The 19,771-nt window shown below is 36.2% G+C and overlaps 1 protein-coding gene across 2 annotated transcripts in view; it reads left to right on the forward strand.

The window, feature by feature from the left end:
* The window catches only part of LOC128855830 (esterase E4), a 79,334-nt gene that overhangs the window by 47,248 nt on the left and 12,315 nt on the right, over positions 1–19,771 (forward strand). The window contains exons 1-2 of one of the 2 annotated variants that reach the window (XM_054091034.1): positions 5,733–6,510; positions 19,562–19,666. In XM_054091034.1, coding sequence (XP_053947009.1) covers positions 5,965–6,510; positions 19,562–19,666 — 651 coding nt within the window. In that variant the 5' untranslated portion in view covers positions 5,733–5,964. Of the gene's footprint in view, positions 1–5,732; positions 6,511–19,561; positions 19,667–19,771 lie in introns of those variants that run through there. The other variant, XM_054091033.1, reaches the window with a different exon arrangement.

Below are 19,771 nucleotides of genomic sequence, written 5' to 3' on the forward strand. Positions count from 1 at the left end.
AAAAAATGTGAATAAATCAATTCGGTAATTTCAAAATTCTTTAAAGACAAAATAATGTAAAACTACTATAATGGTTGTTACAATGCCATATAAAAATTTATGTTAGGTCATAATTCTGTATTTTTATAAAGGGTGATTTTTTAAGAGCTATAGGAAAGTTTTTCAAAAAAACACACGTAAAATTCAAAAAAATGCACGCAATTTTTATTTAAATCGATAGTGCAGTCCATATAATTTAATGTTTGAAGTTTGTTTCATGCAAATGTTGACCGCGACTGCGCTGCAAATGGTCCATCCGCTTAGTTCAATTTTGGCATACTCTTTCCAATGTTTCGGCCGGTACCTCACATATAATACAAATGCTTTAATGTTGTCTTCCAATGAATTATTGAAGCAGGCTTGTCTGAATAGACATGAGCTTTAACAAAGCCCCACAAAAAATAATCTAAAGGCGTTATATCGCACGATCTGGGTGGCCAATTGACAGGCCCCGAACGTGAAATAATATGTTCACCGAACTCACCTCTCAATAAGTCCATTGTTACGCGTGCTGTGTGGCTCTTGCATTTTGGCCAAAATAAAGTTGGATATCATTTCACGGTACCGCTCACCATTCACAGTTACGTTACGATTCGCAGCATCTTTGAAGATGTTCGGTCCAATGATACCTCCAGCCCATAAACCACACCAAACTGTGACCTTTCCTGGATACATTGGTAGCTCTTGAAATTCTTCTGGCTGATCTTCACTTCAAAATCTACAATTCTGATCCAAAAATGAGCTTCGTCGCTGAACACAATTTTTCGATAAAAAAAGTGGATCTTAAATTTTCTTAACAGAACACGCAAGCGTTGTTCGTTTGTAAGACGATTCATGGCTAAATTATAGACCAAACTGAAGATGTTTGACAGTGAAACAAAACACGGAACGTGCGTCATCTGTTTAAACCATCTGTTTAAAAAGATAATAGCTAAAAAATCACCATTTAGTACTTTAGGTTAGGCTAGGTTAGCCTGGCTGGCAATAAGCCACGCATAGACCTTTTGGTCCCTAGCGATACCAGTTGGAGACCGTCTTCTATGAATACCTAAAGTAGACGTCATGTAGGAGGTCAGCGCTTTTGGCGCTTAGAGAACCGCTTTTGAGACGTCCTCCAGACCCTCAAACAGTGGGGCCGGACAGACGTACAGAAGGTGTTCTAAAGTTTCCTCAACATCCTCTCTGCATTTCCTGCATTTGTCCGTGTTAGGAATCCGTATCTTCTACGCATGTGCAGCCAACAGATTATGACCTGTCAGCTTACCTATGATAGTTCTGCAGTCCTTTCACATAACTTTTGCTGTTTTGCATGTGGTCAGATTAGTCCACCTAGCTTCCACTCGCCTTTTCATGTGGTCGTCCATTTCATTGTATATTGTATTTAGCGGTTTTGGTATGTCGTTCTCTTGTTCAAATGGTAGTCTAGCAGCACTTTTTGCTATCTCATCCCCTATTTCGTTTCATAGTACTTTAATGTATAGAAAATATATTTGTTATGTTTCCAATGAAAAAATAGTGAAAAAGAAGTGAAAACTATTGACAATTCAGCAATAATGTATCGATTTTAAAGCATATGTACTATATACAGGGAGTTTCGTCCAACATTTGGTACTTGTGCTTGAAAGTATATCTCTATTGGATACACCAATACGTTCTCGTGCTCGCACTGGGCGCACAACCGAAAAAAATTTCTGAAAGTGTGTAACAATCACCAAGCACATTAACTCGTTGTCTTCCTCAGGAGTTTAACATTTTACGCACATCTTTATCGATTAAAAGGTGATCAGATTGGAGGTAATTTTCTGAATAAGGTGATCTGTCACACGGGAACTAAAAAATAAATGTCATGAATTGTTCTACACAAAAATAATAAAGATTGCCCAATCCATTTTTGTTTTATTTCATTTTTTTGTTTTTTATTTTATGTTGTATTATTTCAATTTAAATTCCGATACCCGTAAATTAATCACCCTTTATACAAAAATTTTCTGTCACGTTGCTTAGGGTCGCTTTCTTCCGAAACGCTTGACCGATTTTTATGAAATTTTTTGTGAATATTTGGTAGATATGAGAATAAAGGGAATTTAAGTGCACACCTCATTTTTCATATCGCTGACGAGTTGCCACCTATTTAAAAAGTTAAATTATATTAAAAGGATTAATCAAATATTGCAATGTGAGTGTCAAATGGAAAGCGTTTAAAAGTTTTAAATATTTGTGGAAGTTGCCACCATTTTCAAAGTTTAAATGGAAGTTTATTAATAAGATAAATGATATGTAACAAAATGGAATTCAAATACAAGAAGTTTGGTAAATCTTGCTTTCGAAAATATTTTTTAAGAGGGTTACCATGTGTCTGAAAAATCAAAATCCAAAATCCAAGTAGATAAACGCCATACTATAAGGGTATTAAACGCAAAATGCTTACAAATCATAATTCTTAAAAAAATTTGAATGTGGTTGCCACCTGTTTAAATTTAATAAAAATCAGCTCAAATACGGCATTATCGATCAAGTAAGGAAAATTTCAAATTTAATTTAAGAATATCACGGAAGCGTGTTGCCACTAGTTCAGAGAAATATAAATGCGCAAAGTGAAAAGAATATAAAAAAGCTCACTTTGAAAAGATAAATTTATACGTTAACTGAAATATTGCAGAGCGAGCGCAAGCAATTTAAATCGCTTATGTGAAAACGCTAACTAAATGTATTGAATAAGAAAATGTTACAAAAAATCAATTTAAAAATATTTAGGGTTACCACTTGTCTGAAAAAATAAATTCAAATAAACCTATTCGATTTTTCGTCACAAACTACTAACTTTTTACCCTCTTATCCCCACCAACAATTTTTTAATATTTTTTAGGAACATTGTCCAAAAAATTTAACCATGGTTTGGTTTTCAAGCCTTCACGTGTTTGCTTAATACCCACGTGCACTCTATTCTCTATCACCCTATTAGATGCCCCACTTTATATGAAATCTAACCTCAGCGGTGAATAAGTTATGTCCACCGTCGTCATGCTTCAGCTAATCGGTCAGATAAAACTATATCCAAAATCGGCCCAAAAAGTTCCTAGAACAGAACTACGACACGGCACAATTTTAGTTTGAATATTAATATTTCACTTTCGATTTATCCTTAAGTTCCATTTCTTTGAGATCTCCTCAGTAACTTTTATCAAAATATCGGCTGCATCATCACGGCAGATGGTGGAGCAGATGAAGATGTCACCTGCAGGCTAAACAAAGCAAGGGCGGTATTCGAGCGAATGCATACAGTATGGGGGAGTTCGAAAATCTCCAGGCGAACTAAACTACGAATATTCGGCCCATGCGCGATGTCCTTTTGTTTTACGGAAGCGAAACATGGCTGGTCTCTAACACCATCATTCAGAGGCAACAATTCTTCATCAACAAATGGCTCCGCATCATCTGCAGAATATTCTGGCCAAACACCGTCAGTAACGACGCGGATTAACGAATGAGGAACCGATTCTTAGGCAAATCTCTGCGTTTAATGATCACCACTGGATAGGTCACACACTGAGAAAACCACCAGATAGCATCACGAGGATGGCACTTGACTGGAACCCGCAAGGGAGCAAAGGTCGCAGTCGACCAAAAAACACTTGGAGAAGGTCGCTGCTGCGCGTACTAGCAGATGCCGACATCTCATGGGACGGTGCAAAAAAAACAGCACAGAATCGTATACGATCGTAGAGTCTTGTCGAGGCCCTATGCTCCCGAGAGAAGTGAACAAGGAAAAAAAATGTAAAATATTTAAACACACTTAATTCTTAAAATTCTTTATGCCTTATTTAATAAATGCCGAGCTTCTCTAGAAATGTGTGCTGTGTGTCTGTGATGTTCTTGGCTTCTGGGCCATGTAAAATTTGCTTTTTGAATCGGCTATAAAAAGAAACTAATCAATATTTTTTTAAACTTTTTTTTTTTATTTTGAAGATTGAACATTGTCATTTATGAATGAAAAATAATATCGCTCAAGTGACTGCCACGACTGGCTTTACAGTAACCCAATTACGCCCAACCCAATTTTTAAGCACATTTTCGATTGTTTGGGCTTCAATTTCATGAATGGCAACTTCGATTTCGTGTTTTAAAGCATCAATCGTCTCTGGATGGTTCGCATAGCATTTGTCCTTAACGGCTCTCCACAAAAAATAGTCCAACGGGCTTAAATCACAGCTCCGAGGCGGCCAATTGATTTCGGAATTCAAAAACGGTAGCCAAAAGTTCGAGTGTAACTTTGGCAGTGTGACAAGTTGCACCGTCCTTCTGAAACCAAATGTCGTAAATGTCATCCTCTTCAATTTTCGGAAACAAAAACTCGTTGAGCATGTCACGGTAACGCTCGCCATTTACTGTAACCGCAGACGAAGAAGAAGACTCACCACTTTGGAAATAGGTTTTCAATATTTCCCAGTTTTGTTCAAGCGTATAGCGTCCCATTTCGTAAATGCCAAACCTTTAAGTAAATTATGAATACATTTGACATGTCATTTGTGTTACCATTCTCAAAAAATAGGTGGTTCAAAAAGCAAACGCTATATGGCCCACCCGTTAGGTCCCAGCTATCTGCCTGAAAGACTGATGTTTTTATATATGGCGTTTTTTTCATGGTAGAAATATACTCGGAGGTTTGCCACTACCTGCTGAAGAGCGACTTTTTTAGAAAACAAAACATTTTCTATCACTTGGTGTTTCAAGCCCGAACAATATCAAATTTTAGTCGGGATCTACACCATTCTAGAGATACCAAACTATTGATACCAACCTAACTTCTAGCACAAGATGCTATTGTAGTTTTAGCTTACGTTAGGTTTTTTATAAAAAATGGTCTTTCTTATACAACTTCACCACTTTACGAGTCACTGTGCGTGTGAATTTTTTTTTGATTTGCTCTCCAACTGCACTTTTTTCTCACAGATTGCATCAAGTGCAGCAGCAGGCGGAATTCCCAACAATAAAAGCGAATACAAACACAATGCGATCGCAATAAAACAACAATCAGCGATGTCATAAAATTGACGACCACAACCAAACCAACCAAATTACTCGTGCACAATGGCGCTCAAGGCGGCGAGACTGCCGAATCGGTTGCGTGTTTTACATAATGAAATTAAGTCATTCAAAGAGCAGGCCAGAAAAAATTCCAACCAACAACAAAGTCAAAGCAAAAAACACATTTCATTTGCAACTGCAACAACTGAAAAGAAAAACTGCATCTGCAATTAAAGCGTTGGTAATAGTGTTGTTGCAGGCAGACTATGCGACTTGCATTGGTAGTGGTTTTCACCAAATATCCGACCTCCTTGGCACGATTAGCACCACATCAGCAGCTGGTTTGTTAGTTGCAGGCGAGCAACAGAGTTGGAGTGCGGCCAAAACGCGAACGCGCATCAAAATCGAAGTCGAAAGTGAAAAGTGATTTTTTCAACAGAAAAGGAAAAGTAGAGTTTGAAGCTAAAGCGGAAGTTTATGGAAGCAACTATTTGTGCAAGTGAAGTGCAGTGATGATTTCCAATTAAAGCGCACAGTAGACATTAGTTCCTGTATAATAGAGCACAATCAGCGATTGTTGTGGTAATTGAAAGTTACATAAAGCGCATTAACCCACCAGCGCGCACGCACACACCGTCACACGGCGTGCGCTAACACAGACACAACCAGCCACAGCCATTTAAACGGTACATGCGCACGAATCGCGTAAACTGCGGTTTTGTGTTGCCCAACTAACCGGCTGACCGAGTGCCCGGGCGAATACACACCAAAGTACATAGACGGCGGCCAACCACACAACAGGCTAATCGGCAAATCGGCGTATCGACTCGCGTGTGCGCCTGCGTCATTCACCACATCATTTAACGCTCTTCCAACGCCGAAGTGCTCACCGTTGTCAATATGAATTGGCGTTGCATTATCAATTTTATTGCCGTGGCCGTTGTCATTGCGGCGGCCAGTGGTCTCATTGTATTCGCCATTGCGGTGCAAAATACGAGCCGGCGCGTGGAACGAAAGTTGGCGGCGCATGAAACCAATTTAACACAAATTGCAGAACAGTTGATGTTGATAGGCACAACAACAACAACTAAAGCGGCAAAATTGGCAGAAACCACCGCAATTACCGAAATGGCTACCGAATCAGGAAGTGCAGCAAACATAATAGCAACAAATGATATCAGCACCGTTACAAGTGATACAAATACGTCATTGACAATAGACAACGAGCAATCGGCCACGCGGGCGTATGAGGAACCTAGAATTAGTTTAGCAAGTGCAACGAACCCAACAACAACAACAATGGCAAAGCGCGCAGCCAGAAAACCGGCTTACATAACAATGTTCAATGCTGCAACTACGACAACAAAAATAACCAGACTTAAGGCGAAACCCGTGGCAGCAGCCATCGTGGCAGCGGCAGCACGCGCAGCAACTGTCTCACTTGAGGTAGCTATGAGCAGCAAAATGCACGCGCAGCTATATTTTGTGTTAGCGAATGCAAAGAAAAATGTACAAAAAAGCGTGTATGCGAATATGTATACGTGTAAATGTGTGTGTGTGTGGCATCGTGCGGCGCTCGTGTTGCGTCAAAGCAAACATAGCAACAAATGACTTGCATTGCTTTTGTTAGTGCCATTGTTATTGTTATTGTTATGCATTTGGTTACAGCCACTTTACGCGCCCAGTTGAGTTCAGCGGCGTTTGGTTGCGTTTAGTTGAGTTAACTTAGCGCGCTTCATTGTGTTGCACTGAGTTTCTGACTTTTGTTTTGATTTTGAAAGACTTTTTCGCACAATGCGGAAATGTTAGTTCGTGTCAAATCGCTTTTGTGCTTTTTGTTTTCGTTCTTCATTGCCTAAAAACGCTGAGGTGTGTTTGTAGTTATGTAAATTTAGCAACAAATGCAATTCGTGTAATGAATAGCATTTAAGGTTATGTTTTCTCGCTTCTCACATTAGGCATTTAGTGTTGCAAAAGTGCGTTTAGTGCGTCATAATTTGTTTGAAGCTAAAGATATTTAACCAAATATGAATTTTAATGATGAACTTAATTGCAGTTATTAGCTTTTTACGCAAAACCTTATTAATAATATTATTATTATTAATGCAAAATGTAAATTTATGGCCCCGAAAGCTCAAGAATATTGCGAAACTTTGCATTTTTATGTTGGTTTCTCGTATATTGTAAACACTTTTCTCAAGGTTTATTCTACAAATTTAAAATTTGAAATTGAATGTAACTTCGATGCTTTCATCAAATAAATTATACAGCTCCGATATTTGATAGCAAGTTATCTGACCCGTGAGCTGCGGGACTACAAAAAAAACACAATTTTTCTGAAGAGATTACAACTGGAAAAAGTTCGAACATCATTTATTGGGGTCGAAGTCAAGGACAAAATCTTTTAATAATTTTCAAATATTTCTCGATAAAAGTGTTTTTGAACACTTTTCCTTTGATAACTATGTTGGACATTTTTTCTTTATTTATTTTTTTTAATTTTCGCTTTTAAAAACTTTCTGTTCAAAATATTTTTAATTCGAGCGATTTGTGATACGAGCGATTCCATACCAAATGACCAGTGTATCTGCTTACTAATGCATGTAGCGACGCTTCTTTCGATTTGCAAACAGACGTAAGGGGTTAGGGGTAGTCAGAATTTTCAAAAAATTCGATTTTTTTCGATTTTCTTAAAGTATAATATCTTAAAAATAATGTGTGAAAATTTGAAGTGAATCCTACAAATGCTTTTCGAGTTATTCAACAATTAACAAAGAGCGCTCGGGCTCCGGATAAGCCACAAAAACTTTAAATTCATTTCTCTCAAAACTATGCTTTTTGAACTGGCGATCACAATAACTTAAAAACCGTTTGAACAATTAATTGCTGTTTTTCTCGATTAATTGGTGTTTTTCTCGAAAATCTGAAAAATATTTCCTGAGACCGCCATATTGTTAGTTTTGATAAAAAAAAAAGCTTCGATTAGGCACAAGATTATCTGTTAATGAAACTAATTTCTCTTGTCTGATTGATTTTAGATGAATCCCCAATGACTTGTGATGATCAACGCAAGAGACTTCTGGAGAACCGGGCTTCACGCAAACAGCGATAACTTTTACAATTATTAATTTTTTTTTTTTTTTTGAAATTTTGCTAAAGTCAAGTCGAAATATGATGTATTAATGCTATGTTTTTATTTTTGTAAAATAAAGCAAAAAAAATTATTCAAAATCATAATTTTTTCGAACCTCTGACTACCCGTAACCCCATAATATAGGTTTGAGAAAAAAAAAAAAAAAAATTGAAGACAGGGGGTTGTTTTTCAAAAATGGCACACAATTTTTTTAGCGTGATGGTAATAGGTTGAAAGATCGAACACTACGATTCCGTACTTGGCTATTAATTGCTTGAGAGACAATGAATCGAATCTACACATTGGTGTAGAAACTATGAATTTTCCTTTCACGAGGCGCAAATAGGCTACTACTAGTTTAACCTTCAACAACTCAATCGAATTTACTACCATTTCTTTGATATGACCCAACATTTTTTAATGTGGGAGGGTGACCCAGGAGTCACATTCGTCCTCATCTCGGTCATGTCGGGGACACTCAAGCCATTTTAAAACACCTACACGCGAAATTCGTTCTGTGCCATATATTTCTTCCGTTTCCGTAATGGTTTTTCGAATTTTTGAATACATGCATAACATATAACTTTTTTTAAATCCATGGAAAACCGCATTTTAAGAAGAACTCGTTTTTGTACAAAAATTAACATCATGAGTTTATTGAGTTTTATTTAGCCAGCTTTAGCTTTAACAGCAGCTAAACAACGCATTTAAAGATTCAAATTCCAATGTAAGTTTTGTTGCATCTTAAAATCTGCTGCAGTACAGAATTGACTCAACTGGCCTAACAGAAAATGTTATATTAACAGTGATAACTGCATTGCAAATGTAAACTATCTTAAGAGGTTACATACGTCCAGAATTAAAAAAAAATCTATTTCTTTTACAGATTATTATTCTTTATAGTTTTAGGCGTATTATAAAGTCGTTTGTAAAAATTCCCCATAGATACAAAGTTATGGTAGAAAATGTATTATAACTGCCCGACGAGAGTTTGATGCGCTAATTGATATTTAAAATGAAACTGTGCGTAGTTAGCATAAAACCTGACTTTAATCTTCAACGTCAACTTAAGACTCCTCTGTACATTCTAAATTAATTGCTTATTACCTAAAACAACGCTGCATTTTATGAAGGGTTAAACAAAAAGCATTACGCATTTCATCCAACATTCCTTTTTACTATTTGTTTATTTGTTGTTACTAAAACTGTTTAATTTAGGTTCACCAACATTGTTTTTCCATTAACAGTTCTTAACATTAAACATCGTTTATATTGTTTAACATTTGTTTAACATCACTATTGTGTTATTGTCATGTTAATAGCATTAGCTCTGTTATTAACAGAGGCGTATATGTACATAACTCGCACAGGTAGCTGTCCTTCGTTTGAGGCAGCTGGCCGTTTAAAGTCGTTTTTCTCGAAACTACAGGGTGGCTGATGAATTTTGCTACATTAAGAAACTCAAATAACTTTTTTTTTAGTGTATGGAATTCATTTATTTTTTTTACAAGTTGAAGGTCATTAAATTTTATTAAATGTAGCTTAACTAGTTTTAAAAATAATTGAATTTAAATACCCCCCATGCTCGTTGACACAAGAGCGGCATCTTAGTAAAAAGTTGTTCATTGCTGCTTTGAGAGTTGCGACAGGAATAGCCGCATTTGTTGCCCGAATGGATTGTTTTAGTTCATCCAAATTTGTTGGCTTTGTTTTATAAACTTCTTGTTTATATAAACTCCACAAGAAAAAGTCAGGTGCAGTAAGGTCAGGCGACCTGGGGGGCCAACGAAATTCGGAGTTTCTTGAAATCAGTTTATTGGGAAATTTTCGTCGCAACTCTGTCATAACAGTCTGGGCTATGTGAGACGTTGCCCCATCTTGTTGAAACCACACAGAGTTGAAAGGAATTCTCTTTCGGCGTAGTTCTGGATAGAAAAATTCTTTCAGCATTTTCAAATAACGGTCTCCAGTAACCGTAACGGTGTGACCATTTTCTTCAAAAAAATAAGGCCCGACAATACAGCGTGAAGAAACCGCACACCACACTGTCACGCGAAGAGGATGCAATTCCGTCTCGTGGAGTATCTGTGGGTTAGAAGTACTCCATATTCGACAATTTTGTTTGTTCACATTGCCGTTTAAATCGAAATGGGCCTCATCAGACATGAAAAGGCAGTTTAACATGTTTTGGTCTTCTTCCACCATTTGCAGGATCTTCTGGCAAAATTCCAAGCGAATCGGCAAGTCTGCTGCATTCAGTTTGTTAACCATTTGAATTTTGAATTTTGTAGGGAAATAAGTCTAAATCTTTGTGCATTATTGTTTGCAAAGACTGTCGGCTGACACCAAGTTGAGCAGATAAGCTTCTTGTTGAAACCCTTGGATTGCTTGTATAGCTGCAGCTACAGCAGCGATCGTTTCCTCCGTCCGAACTGGTGGGTTTCGATGATAAGGCCTTCTTGCGGCTGTTCCTTGCTCAGCAAAATTATTCACCAGTCTCATTATGGTCCATCTGCTCGGGGGATCGCCGCCAAACATCCGCCTGTACTCTCTCTGTACCAAAACTACGGACTCCAGTGCGTGATAGCGGCGGACTATCCAAATTCTTGTTTGCGTGTCCCAGTTATCCATTTTAATAAATTTTAAAGATCAATCTGCAAATTAAAACAAAAATGGAACAGATAACTTAAAAAGAAAAAAAGTTATTCAAATTTTTTTTGGTAGCGGCTTTCATCAGCCACCCTGTACCTTTACCGGTACGGTCTACATGATGACTCATATAATTTTCAATATTTTTTGATATGGTTTTTTTTTAATATTCGAAAGTGTTTTCTCTATAGTATGTCGAGACGGATTTTTGCTATTTTTATTGAAAAATTTTATAAACATAATTAAAATGTGACATTTATGACGTTAAACGCATGCTTTTTTTAAAATGCCGTAAATTGCAAAATTTTTCATCCACCAAAATTTCAAAGAGACATTATGCAGACCGTGGAGCAGCTTTTTTTCATTGTACTTTGGGTCCAGTGATTTTTTATAACTATATGTACTAATTTTTGTAAAGAAAAATTAAAATACATTTTTTTATAAAGTCTAAGTACTAATAAACAATGTATACATTTTTTTTATATTTCTTTCTATTATCATCCGTTCTCAAAACAGTTTTTCTTTTAGCGTATTTTTAGCGCTACTGGACGTATGTAACGCCTTAACTAAATATGTACATTCAGGCACAGAGTCGCTAATCTGTGAGGTGGAGTTTTCGTACAGGAATTTCTTGAATAAACGATTTAAAGACTCCCATTATTTGGAGTTATTACAATATTATTATCATTATTATGAGGCGATTTAGCACTCTGACCTAAAAGACCTTTTGTACCACCTTCATGTATTTCTCCCCCACCCAGAGTATTTTTCTGAGTCCAGCTAGTATTTGTCCTATCTTATTCAGTCTTATTTCCTCCTCTGTTTAAAGTATTTGCCCATTCTTTCTTTTTTGTTCAGTATTTGTTTTCTGTTTTGAAATTAAGTTTAAAAAACCAGAAGCATGAAACTATTATAAAAATATTGTACAGACAGCTCTGCTAGTGATTTGTAGTTAACAAACCTTAAATGCAAACTTAAATAACCGGCTTGAGTTGAATTATTGGATTGTATTTGATATTTTTCCAACTTAGCATGCATGGGTTTCAGGTTCAAAGCCCAATATAAGACATGAAACATCAAATTGCAAAAGAAAGTTGCTTCTAACAGTGGCCATGGGCAAGCCGTCGTGTGCATTTCTATCATGAAAAAAAGTTCCCTAAAAAAGCATTTGCTGCTCGGAGGCAATATAAAATTATAAGTCCCTCCATTTTTAGGGCATTATCATTAAAGTAGGAAAAGCTCAGCGAAGAGCACTTGTTAAATTATGTACGCGTCAATGGCGCACTTTTTTATTTTTTAACAGACCTCTCAACTGCAAGAATCATAAATATGATAAAATCTTTGATGTTTTTACCAGAAAACGAAAATTTTCTAGTATTACAAATATTATTCGGATATTCCCAGTATTTTCGATTCTGCAGCCGTTTCAGCAGGTAGAGTCAGATTCGTCACGCGGCGGCATTAATGGTCGCATTTAAATTGTCAAAACTTTAAACTCATTTATCTCAAATCTTCTTTTTTCGGCATGGTGTTGTCAAAAAAAAAAATCGAATCGTCTGAAATTTTAATACGTTGTTCACAACATCAATGGCTATCGCTCGTACTATAATCATATTATTATTTCAATTATTCCCTATATTTTTATCAGAAAACTGAAAAAACCGATTTTTAGAGTGTCAAATTCAAAACCGCGCTATTTTGTAATTTTTTTTTATTCCACATAGTACGGGACATAGTTGCAGTCATACTGATTAATAATTTTTTTAGCTTTGTGTTTCAGATAAATAGAAGAACCAAAATGGGCAAAACCGTCCTGGTCCAATTTCTCGGTAGGGTCACCTTCAGTTCCATTATTAAAATTAAAAAAAAATTTCATTTTTGTATGTAAAGGAAGTTAAATAAAAAGCCTAAAAAATTTATTTATTAAAATTTAATTTCATTTTTTTTTTTGTAAAAAAAAATTCCAGAAAACACCCTTAATTTTCGAGCTCTAGACCATCGATACCCTTTGATGAAAAGAGGCATAGCAGTCCTAAAGCTCTCCTATACAAACAGACAATTTATTTTTTTTTTTTCAAAGGTTGCCTTTTACATTTTGAGCCCAATAATGAATACAGTAAAAGAACGGGAGCGTGTCATTATTCTGTATTACAAAATTCTGGGTGACAAAATTCTGTAAATTGCAAAAAAATTAATTCAAATAAAATTCTGTTTTTTTAAAATTCTGCTTTTTCAAAATTCTGCATGTTTAAGCGAAAAATTGTGCTTTATTCAAGTTTTGTGATTTTCGTGAAAGGCCACCCACGCGAAAAAGAGTTTTACGCAAAAATACGGAGGATTCTATCGAAACTGAAGAAAAAATTATTATTATTATTATTATTATTATTATTATTATTTTTTATTTAATATCTCGAATAATAATAAAAAAAATAATAATAATAAATTAAATAATTACATTACCTTTTTAACATTGTTAACATTATATTTTAATACAGAATTTTGTAATACAGAATTTTGAAAAAAGCAGAATTTTAAAAAAGCAGAATTTTAAAAAGCAGACTTTTAAAAAGCAGAATTTTGTTTTTAGAATTTTGTACATACAGAATTTCGACACCAACCCTAAAAGAACAATGCAAATGGGTTTTATTGTTTGAACCAATTTTCAAAGCTCCTGTTGCCACTCAGAAAAGGATATCTCCAGAACGATCTGTGTAAGGCTTTAACAGTTTCTTCTGCCGTTGAAAAATGTTGACCTCACATTTTATTTTTGATGTTCGGGTACAAAAAGAAATAATTTGGTGCCAAATCAGGACTGTAATGCAGATGACCTATTAATTCGAACTTTTGAGTGCTCAAAAATTCTAGTGTGAGCCGATAAGTAGGAGCTCGCATTGTTTTGATGAATCATCAGGTGGTTGGTTTTCCTTAATTCTTCGAAAGGTACAAGATATAAGGACAACCCTCGTATTCGTCATAAACGTGCTACAAATAAAAAGCAATACTAAAAAGGAATCGAGTTCGTTACCGAATTAACGAATCGCAAATATTTGAGAAATAAAGCAATTAATTTTGTTTTTCTGCGTAGACCTCTGTCGGATAAATTAACGTGCAAGGTGTTTTGCACGATCGCATTTTAGTTTGTTTGCTTTCACTTCACGCTTCACCACTGAAATTATGAGTGAGCAAAGAGCTCCGGACTGAACTTTATATGCACGCACACATTTTCGTAAAATTTAATTTGGACTAACTGTTAATTTTTGAAAAAAAAACTCATAGGGAATGAAAGTTTGAGCTAGTAATATCAGGTGGGCGGAAAGAAATTTAATCTTAACATATAAAAAGTCGGCGTAAATTTCTAACCCATCTCAATAATATTCATGTCGGATCTAAATAAGGTGCAGTGAAATACGTGTACTAAGTTTAGGCAAATTCTATTAAAAAGTTTTAGAGCCACCGTCTGCGCTTCCGCATTTTACAGATCCCTTTCCCTATATCTTAATCAACCTGCATCAGCTGAACCAGGCCACTTTAGTTCTGTAATACACAAGCTCATTTAATTTTATTTCAAACATTTTTTACAATTTTAAATACAAATAGCTTTTTTCATCATTTTACTATTTCCTGTGCGCTTTTACTTTCGGCGACTAAGAAATTGTTGTGGGACAATGAACAATTGAAAACTGTTCACAGTCGCTGATTTATCGAGCGACCGACACTTACAATGCCATCGATAATCGCTCAACAGTCGTTTATCTATTGCCAGTCGACGTTCGCAAGACGGGTGATAGTGAATTTAGAACTTCGATGCCGTTCTTCCCGAACCTCAGATTGGTATGACATTTTTCAACTTCGTTAGTTTCGCTTTAGTGAAGCAGTGCTCTGTTGTTGTCTATCGATTGTCTTGTTGCGGTGCTCCAACATCTTAATGAGGGCTTTAAAGTCACTGCTCTACAAACTAAGTTGCTCTGTTAACCTTAGAGAGCTATGGCATATTCCCCTTTTAATTAAGACTTTGTGTGGCACGCGTATCTGTTATGATGAATTCATTTCTTGTTGTACTACCTATTCCTAAATGCAAATTTTTTAAAAGTTCAAAGTACTAAAAAATATAAACATAATAATATATATATAATAAAAATATATAAATAATAATTAATTAAAGTAAACTTCTAGGTCAAAGATAAAATAAATTTGTCGAATTCTATGCATAATGCAAATTGACTTCAAACAAAGTTCAAAGACATTTCGAGTTTAGTTCAGTTATTGAACTCGTTTCGCCAACTGAATGAGACGTACACACCCCCAACGCTAAATATTAGATATATTTATGTGAAAAAAATGTTATGCGAATTTTAATTTAAAAAAAATGCTCTTAACATAAAGTCACTTGCCATAAAGTCACTTGCTATTCGTATATTTCCATGCTGATATGCGCAATATAAAGTTTAAGTGAAGCGCCTAGACTTGATGAACTTGAAATTTTTTTGGCTTGGTAGCAGTACAGCGAAGAGGTGATAAAATGACTGCTGGCGTTAAAGAAGCGCGAGTGGTGTGACATGCGCAATGAGAGAAAAAAATTGTGTATGTTTAGGTTTGCCAGCGTACGCTTACGAACATATAATACGCACACACACACACAAGCGCCGATATGTGAGTACACATTTCGGCTGGTTATTAAAATTAGACCCCCCATTCAAATCGCAGTGCCGTGGAAACAGAGACAGAATGAATAAAGCGGTGGCGACTAACGCTGGCAGTTGATAGCAGTAAAGGTTAAACAAGTCTTCTTTTTTTATGTGCAATGCTGCTCTAGCTGAAACGATTTCATATATAATAATATTTACATTATTTTTTGTTTATTTTTCTTCTTCGTAAATTAAAGGTTAACGACGTGTTTTTTTAGCCGAAAATTTATTTTAAACCTCTTAACCCAGTGTCTGGACGACAAGCAATTAATTCGATCGTAACTAAATCTTGTTGAGACTTAAGTGCTATGCATATGTAGGTATCGCACATTGTTTATCTTCGCACGTGAGTACCGTTACACATTTTAATTGGACATATTTCAGTTTTGAACTTGTCCGTTGGTTGCTCATACGCCATGCGCGCTCTGTCAGCGGCGCATATGCGCTCTTTTCAGGTATTTTTAATACCTGGCAGCAACAAGTATAAGTAAGGTAAACAACAAAAATTATATTAGTATTGTTTGTTATTAAGCATCAAGTTCGGTTATCACACTTCATTAAGTGGAAATTTCTCAAGTGACTTTCGAAAGACAATTCCAAGGATGAGTTTTGCAAAAATTTGTTTTACTTATAAAAATGATATCTTTTAATTTCTGCTGAAAAAATATTAACATTAAAATTTAAATATTTAAGTTTTACATTGCGCCAACAAGTTGTTAAAAGTGCGCATATGAAATTTATTTCAATATTTTTACGACCAGATTATCGTATTAAGACATGACAATAATTTTGATGGATATGCAATTTATTTTAAACTTTTTTATAAATGTGACCCGGATCAATAAGTAAATTAATAAAGCTTTTTCTAACAGTGCTCGCAGCGATGCAAGTAATTGTAAACCTCTATGTCGTATAAAAACCGTCCTTTGAGAAATGACGGCTAGACACATACCACAAAATGCAGTAGAAGCAGGGCCTAGCAATCTTTCAGGAATATGTGCGCTAAACTCTTATCCCTTATGAGCTATCTGAAAACACACACAATCTGAATTGACATATTAGTTTGGGGGAGGAAGAAAACCAATATTTTTGAGTAAAATTTTTAACTTTATTTAAGATGTTTCAGATTGTCTGATCAAAATGCACCGCTTTGTTGTATAATTTGCGGTGGGTGAGGACGGTTTAAAATGCCTTCGCACTTACAGCGACTGTCGTCAACTGCGTCGAATGGTGTAGCCACTAAAACAATCGCTCCTCTTCTTCTGGGGAGAATCCCTTCCCGGAACTACCTTGCACTACTTCGGGAAGGCCCAGAACGGTGTCCATTAAACTGGACCAATACTATTCACCAACGTCTGGGTCCACCATACCATCCATTCTTACTATAGGCTTGTCTTCTAATGTCTCAGTGCCGTCATACCAATGGTATGTGTGGCATGCTCTCAGGTGCCTCTCACATGAGCGTATGGATGTTGTACGCTATCGAGGTTTCTTTTGCATCTGCAGCAAAGGAGATGTTGCGGTAATATTATACCGTCTTATGCCGTCGTGAGTACATGACTCAACCGTCCGTGATTTGTCATTAGCTCGTAGACAGTCCATCTCCTATCGAGGGCTGACTTGTTTTTATATGGGTTTTGCGCTGCCACTCCGCGCGTTGCAGGTGCAACATTATATTATCCTCTTTGCAAAACTTTTAACTGCGTTCCAACAGTCATGTGATGCACACATGTTATTGATTAAGCTGACTGGGCTCAGCTGTTCACCCACGACTAACGCAAGCGTTCGGTGTTCTTCGTTGAACCGATCACAGTATCTCTATCTCTATCATTCTTGGCAGGCAACCATCCGACGCACTCGCGTCTTCGTAAAACCTATCTACAAATACAGTTTACATAAGTTTTCTGGCTCTCTTTGTTCCAAACAGAGAACCCACTTCTGCAGCTGCTGGTACGGTTAAGTTATCTGCTCATAAAAACAACATCAATTTACATATCAACAGGTACAGTAGTAAGGTTGATTTGTTTTTTTCTCCTTAAATGCAGCGCATAGCGCGGAGAAGGTTGAAACATCTCAGCCATTTGCAGCCGGAAGATTTGCACATAATCCAACTCTATCTTAAGTTCAATAAGAAAACTAGGACTGGCCAGGACTGGAAGAGGTACTGAGATGAATAGTGAGCACAGAGGCCATGAGGTCGAAGTGCAAACCTCAAATAAATCTAAATCTAAATGAAAGGCTGCAATTTCGTTTTATTTGGTCTCTAAAATATCAAATTTTGTTTAAGTTTCCCTGAACTGTCAATCTTCGTTTATAGACTTTAACATTCTAGGAATCTAAAGTAGAAACAATTTACAGGGTGGGCCAAATAAGACCTACTAATGACTAAAGACTATTGCCTGGCAGTATACGCAGTTGCTTCATCTTGTTGAAACCACAAATTAGGATACTGCTCCACCATTGGCCACAAAAAGTTTTCAATCAATGTTCTGTAAGAAGCTCCTGAAATCGATTCCGGCATTTCATCCTCATTTTCGAAGAAATATGGACCGATAACTCTAGTGGCCATAACACCGCACCAAACAGTACATTTAGATGGGTGCAACTGATGTTCCTGTGTTGCCCTTGGATTTTCAGAGCCCCACAATATACAGTTTTGTTTGTTGGCATAACCATTTAAATGGAAATGCGCTTCATCCGATATCAAAACATTATTTAAAAAATCAATTTGTGTGGCTAATTGTGTAAGAATAGAAAAACTCGATAATTTTAACGCGTTGTGTTGTACTGTAGGGTTCCATAATACATTTCCAACAATTCAATTATAACCTACAAAAAGAGAAAAATAGAAATGTCAAAAAATAAAAAAGTTATTTGTGCTTAACATTAGTAGGTCTTATTTGGCCCACCTTGTACTTACTTTGATGTTGTTGTTTTTGCTCCTTTCTCTCTCTCCTATCTCTTAAATGTGCCTTGATTTACATCCTTCAGAAATTCAAACGCATCTAAAGAAGTTTTAAAAAACTATGTATATTGAATTCATTGGAAAACTCAGCAAAAATGTATCATCATCAATACTCATCGACTATATCAAATGCCGTCATCGGAGTCCAACCACCACACATCGCAGACGAAGAGCTCCAACTTTCCCGAGAGTCCCGCGTAACCTTGGCACAACTACGTTCTGGATACTGTAGCAGGTTAAACTTCTACCAATCCAGAATCGACCCCGACATACTAAACTTATGTCCGGCATGTAAAGGCACCCCGCACGACACTAACCACCTTTTCACATGCCCCTCAAAACCCACTCATCTAACACCCCTCTCCCTCTGGGCGCAACCCGTCGAAACAGCAAGTTTCCTGGACCTACCGTAAGATGAGCTAGATGAAGACGACCGGTCATTACACTACATTGACAGGGCAAAGTTACTGCTACAACAACAATAACATCAACTATATCAACTTGAAGCCTTTAGGAAGTAGAAGATCAATTTTTGCTTTCTCATTTGTTTACAAAGTGTGACATTGAGTGGCCAGTGTTGCTTCAAAGCATTAATTTTCTCACGACTGCAAGAATTCTTCGTAACGCTCGTCATTTCTATCTAAATAAGTTCAATACAAATTATGCTTGCACTGATTCTATTTATCTTGCAATTCTGAGCGCACCAATTCTATGTAATTTGCTAAAATTCTCAGTTTCAAAGAGTGAATTTTCTGTACTATTGAGCTCAATCGTTTAGTTTAGTTAGACGTAGGTATGAAATTTAATTAAACTTTAGTTTCATTAGTCAGTTTAAAATCGTATTTTTTTGACTACTTGAAATAAATAAATTAATAAATGACTACTGCTAACCAATAACAAAACAATAACAACAAAAAAAAAAATGAAATTTGTTGATGATGGTCCCAAAGTTGGCACTAATGGCCACCAAAGACTTCATACCCAAGTTCGCATATTACTCGTATCACTCATACAAACACATTGAAACATGAAATTTACACAAATATTTTGTTATTGTAATTGCAGGAATCAACGGCATGGAAGACATTAACATCACATCCCAATTCGCTGGTGCAACTCTTTCCGTCACGTGCCATGCGAGTCGTGCAAGAGGTGGTCAGATCGTTACGCGTAAGTACAACAACAATAAATGGACAATAAAAGTTACTAAGTAGAAATATTAGAAAAACGAAACATGCAGCAAAGCAAGCGCGTAATTCAACCACAAACCAACAC

The sequence above is a fragment of the Anastrepha ludens genome, chromosome 2 (assembly GCF_028408465.1).
Source record: "Anastrepha ludens isolate Willacy chromosome 2, idAnaLude1.1, whole genome shotgun sequence".
NCBI lineage: Eukaryota > Metazoa > Arthropoda > Insecta > Diptera > Tephritidae > Anastrepha > Anastrepha ludens.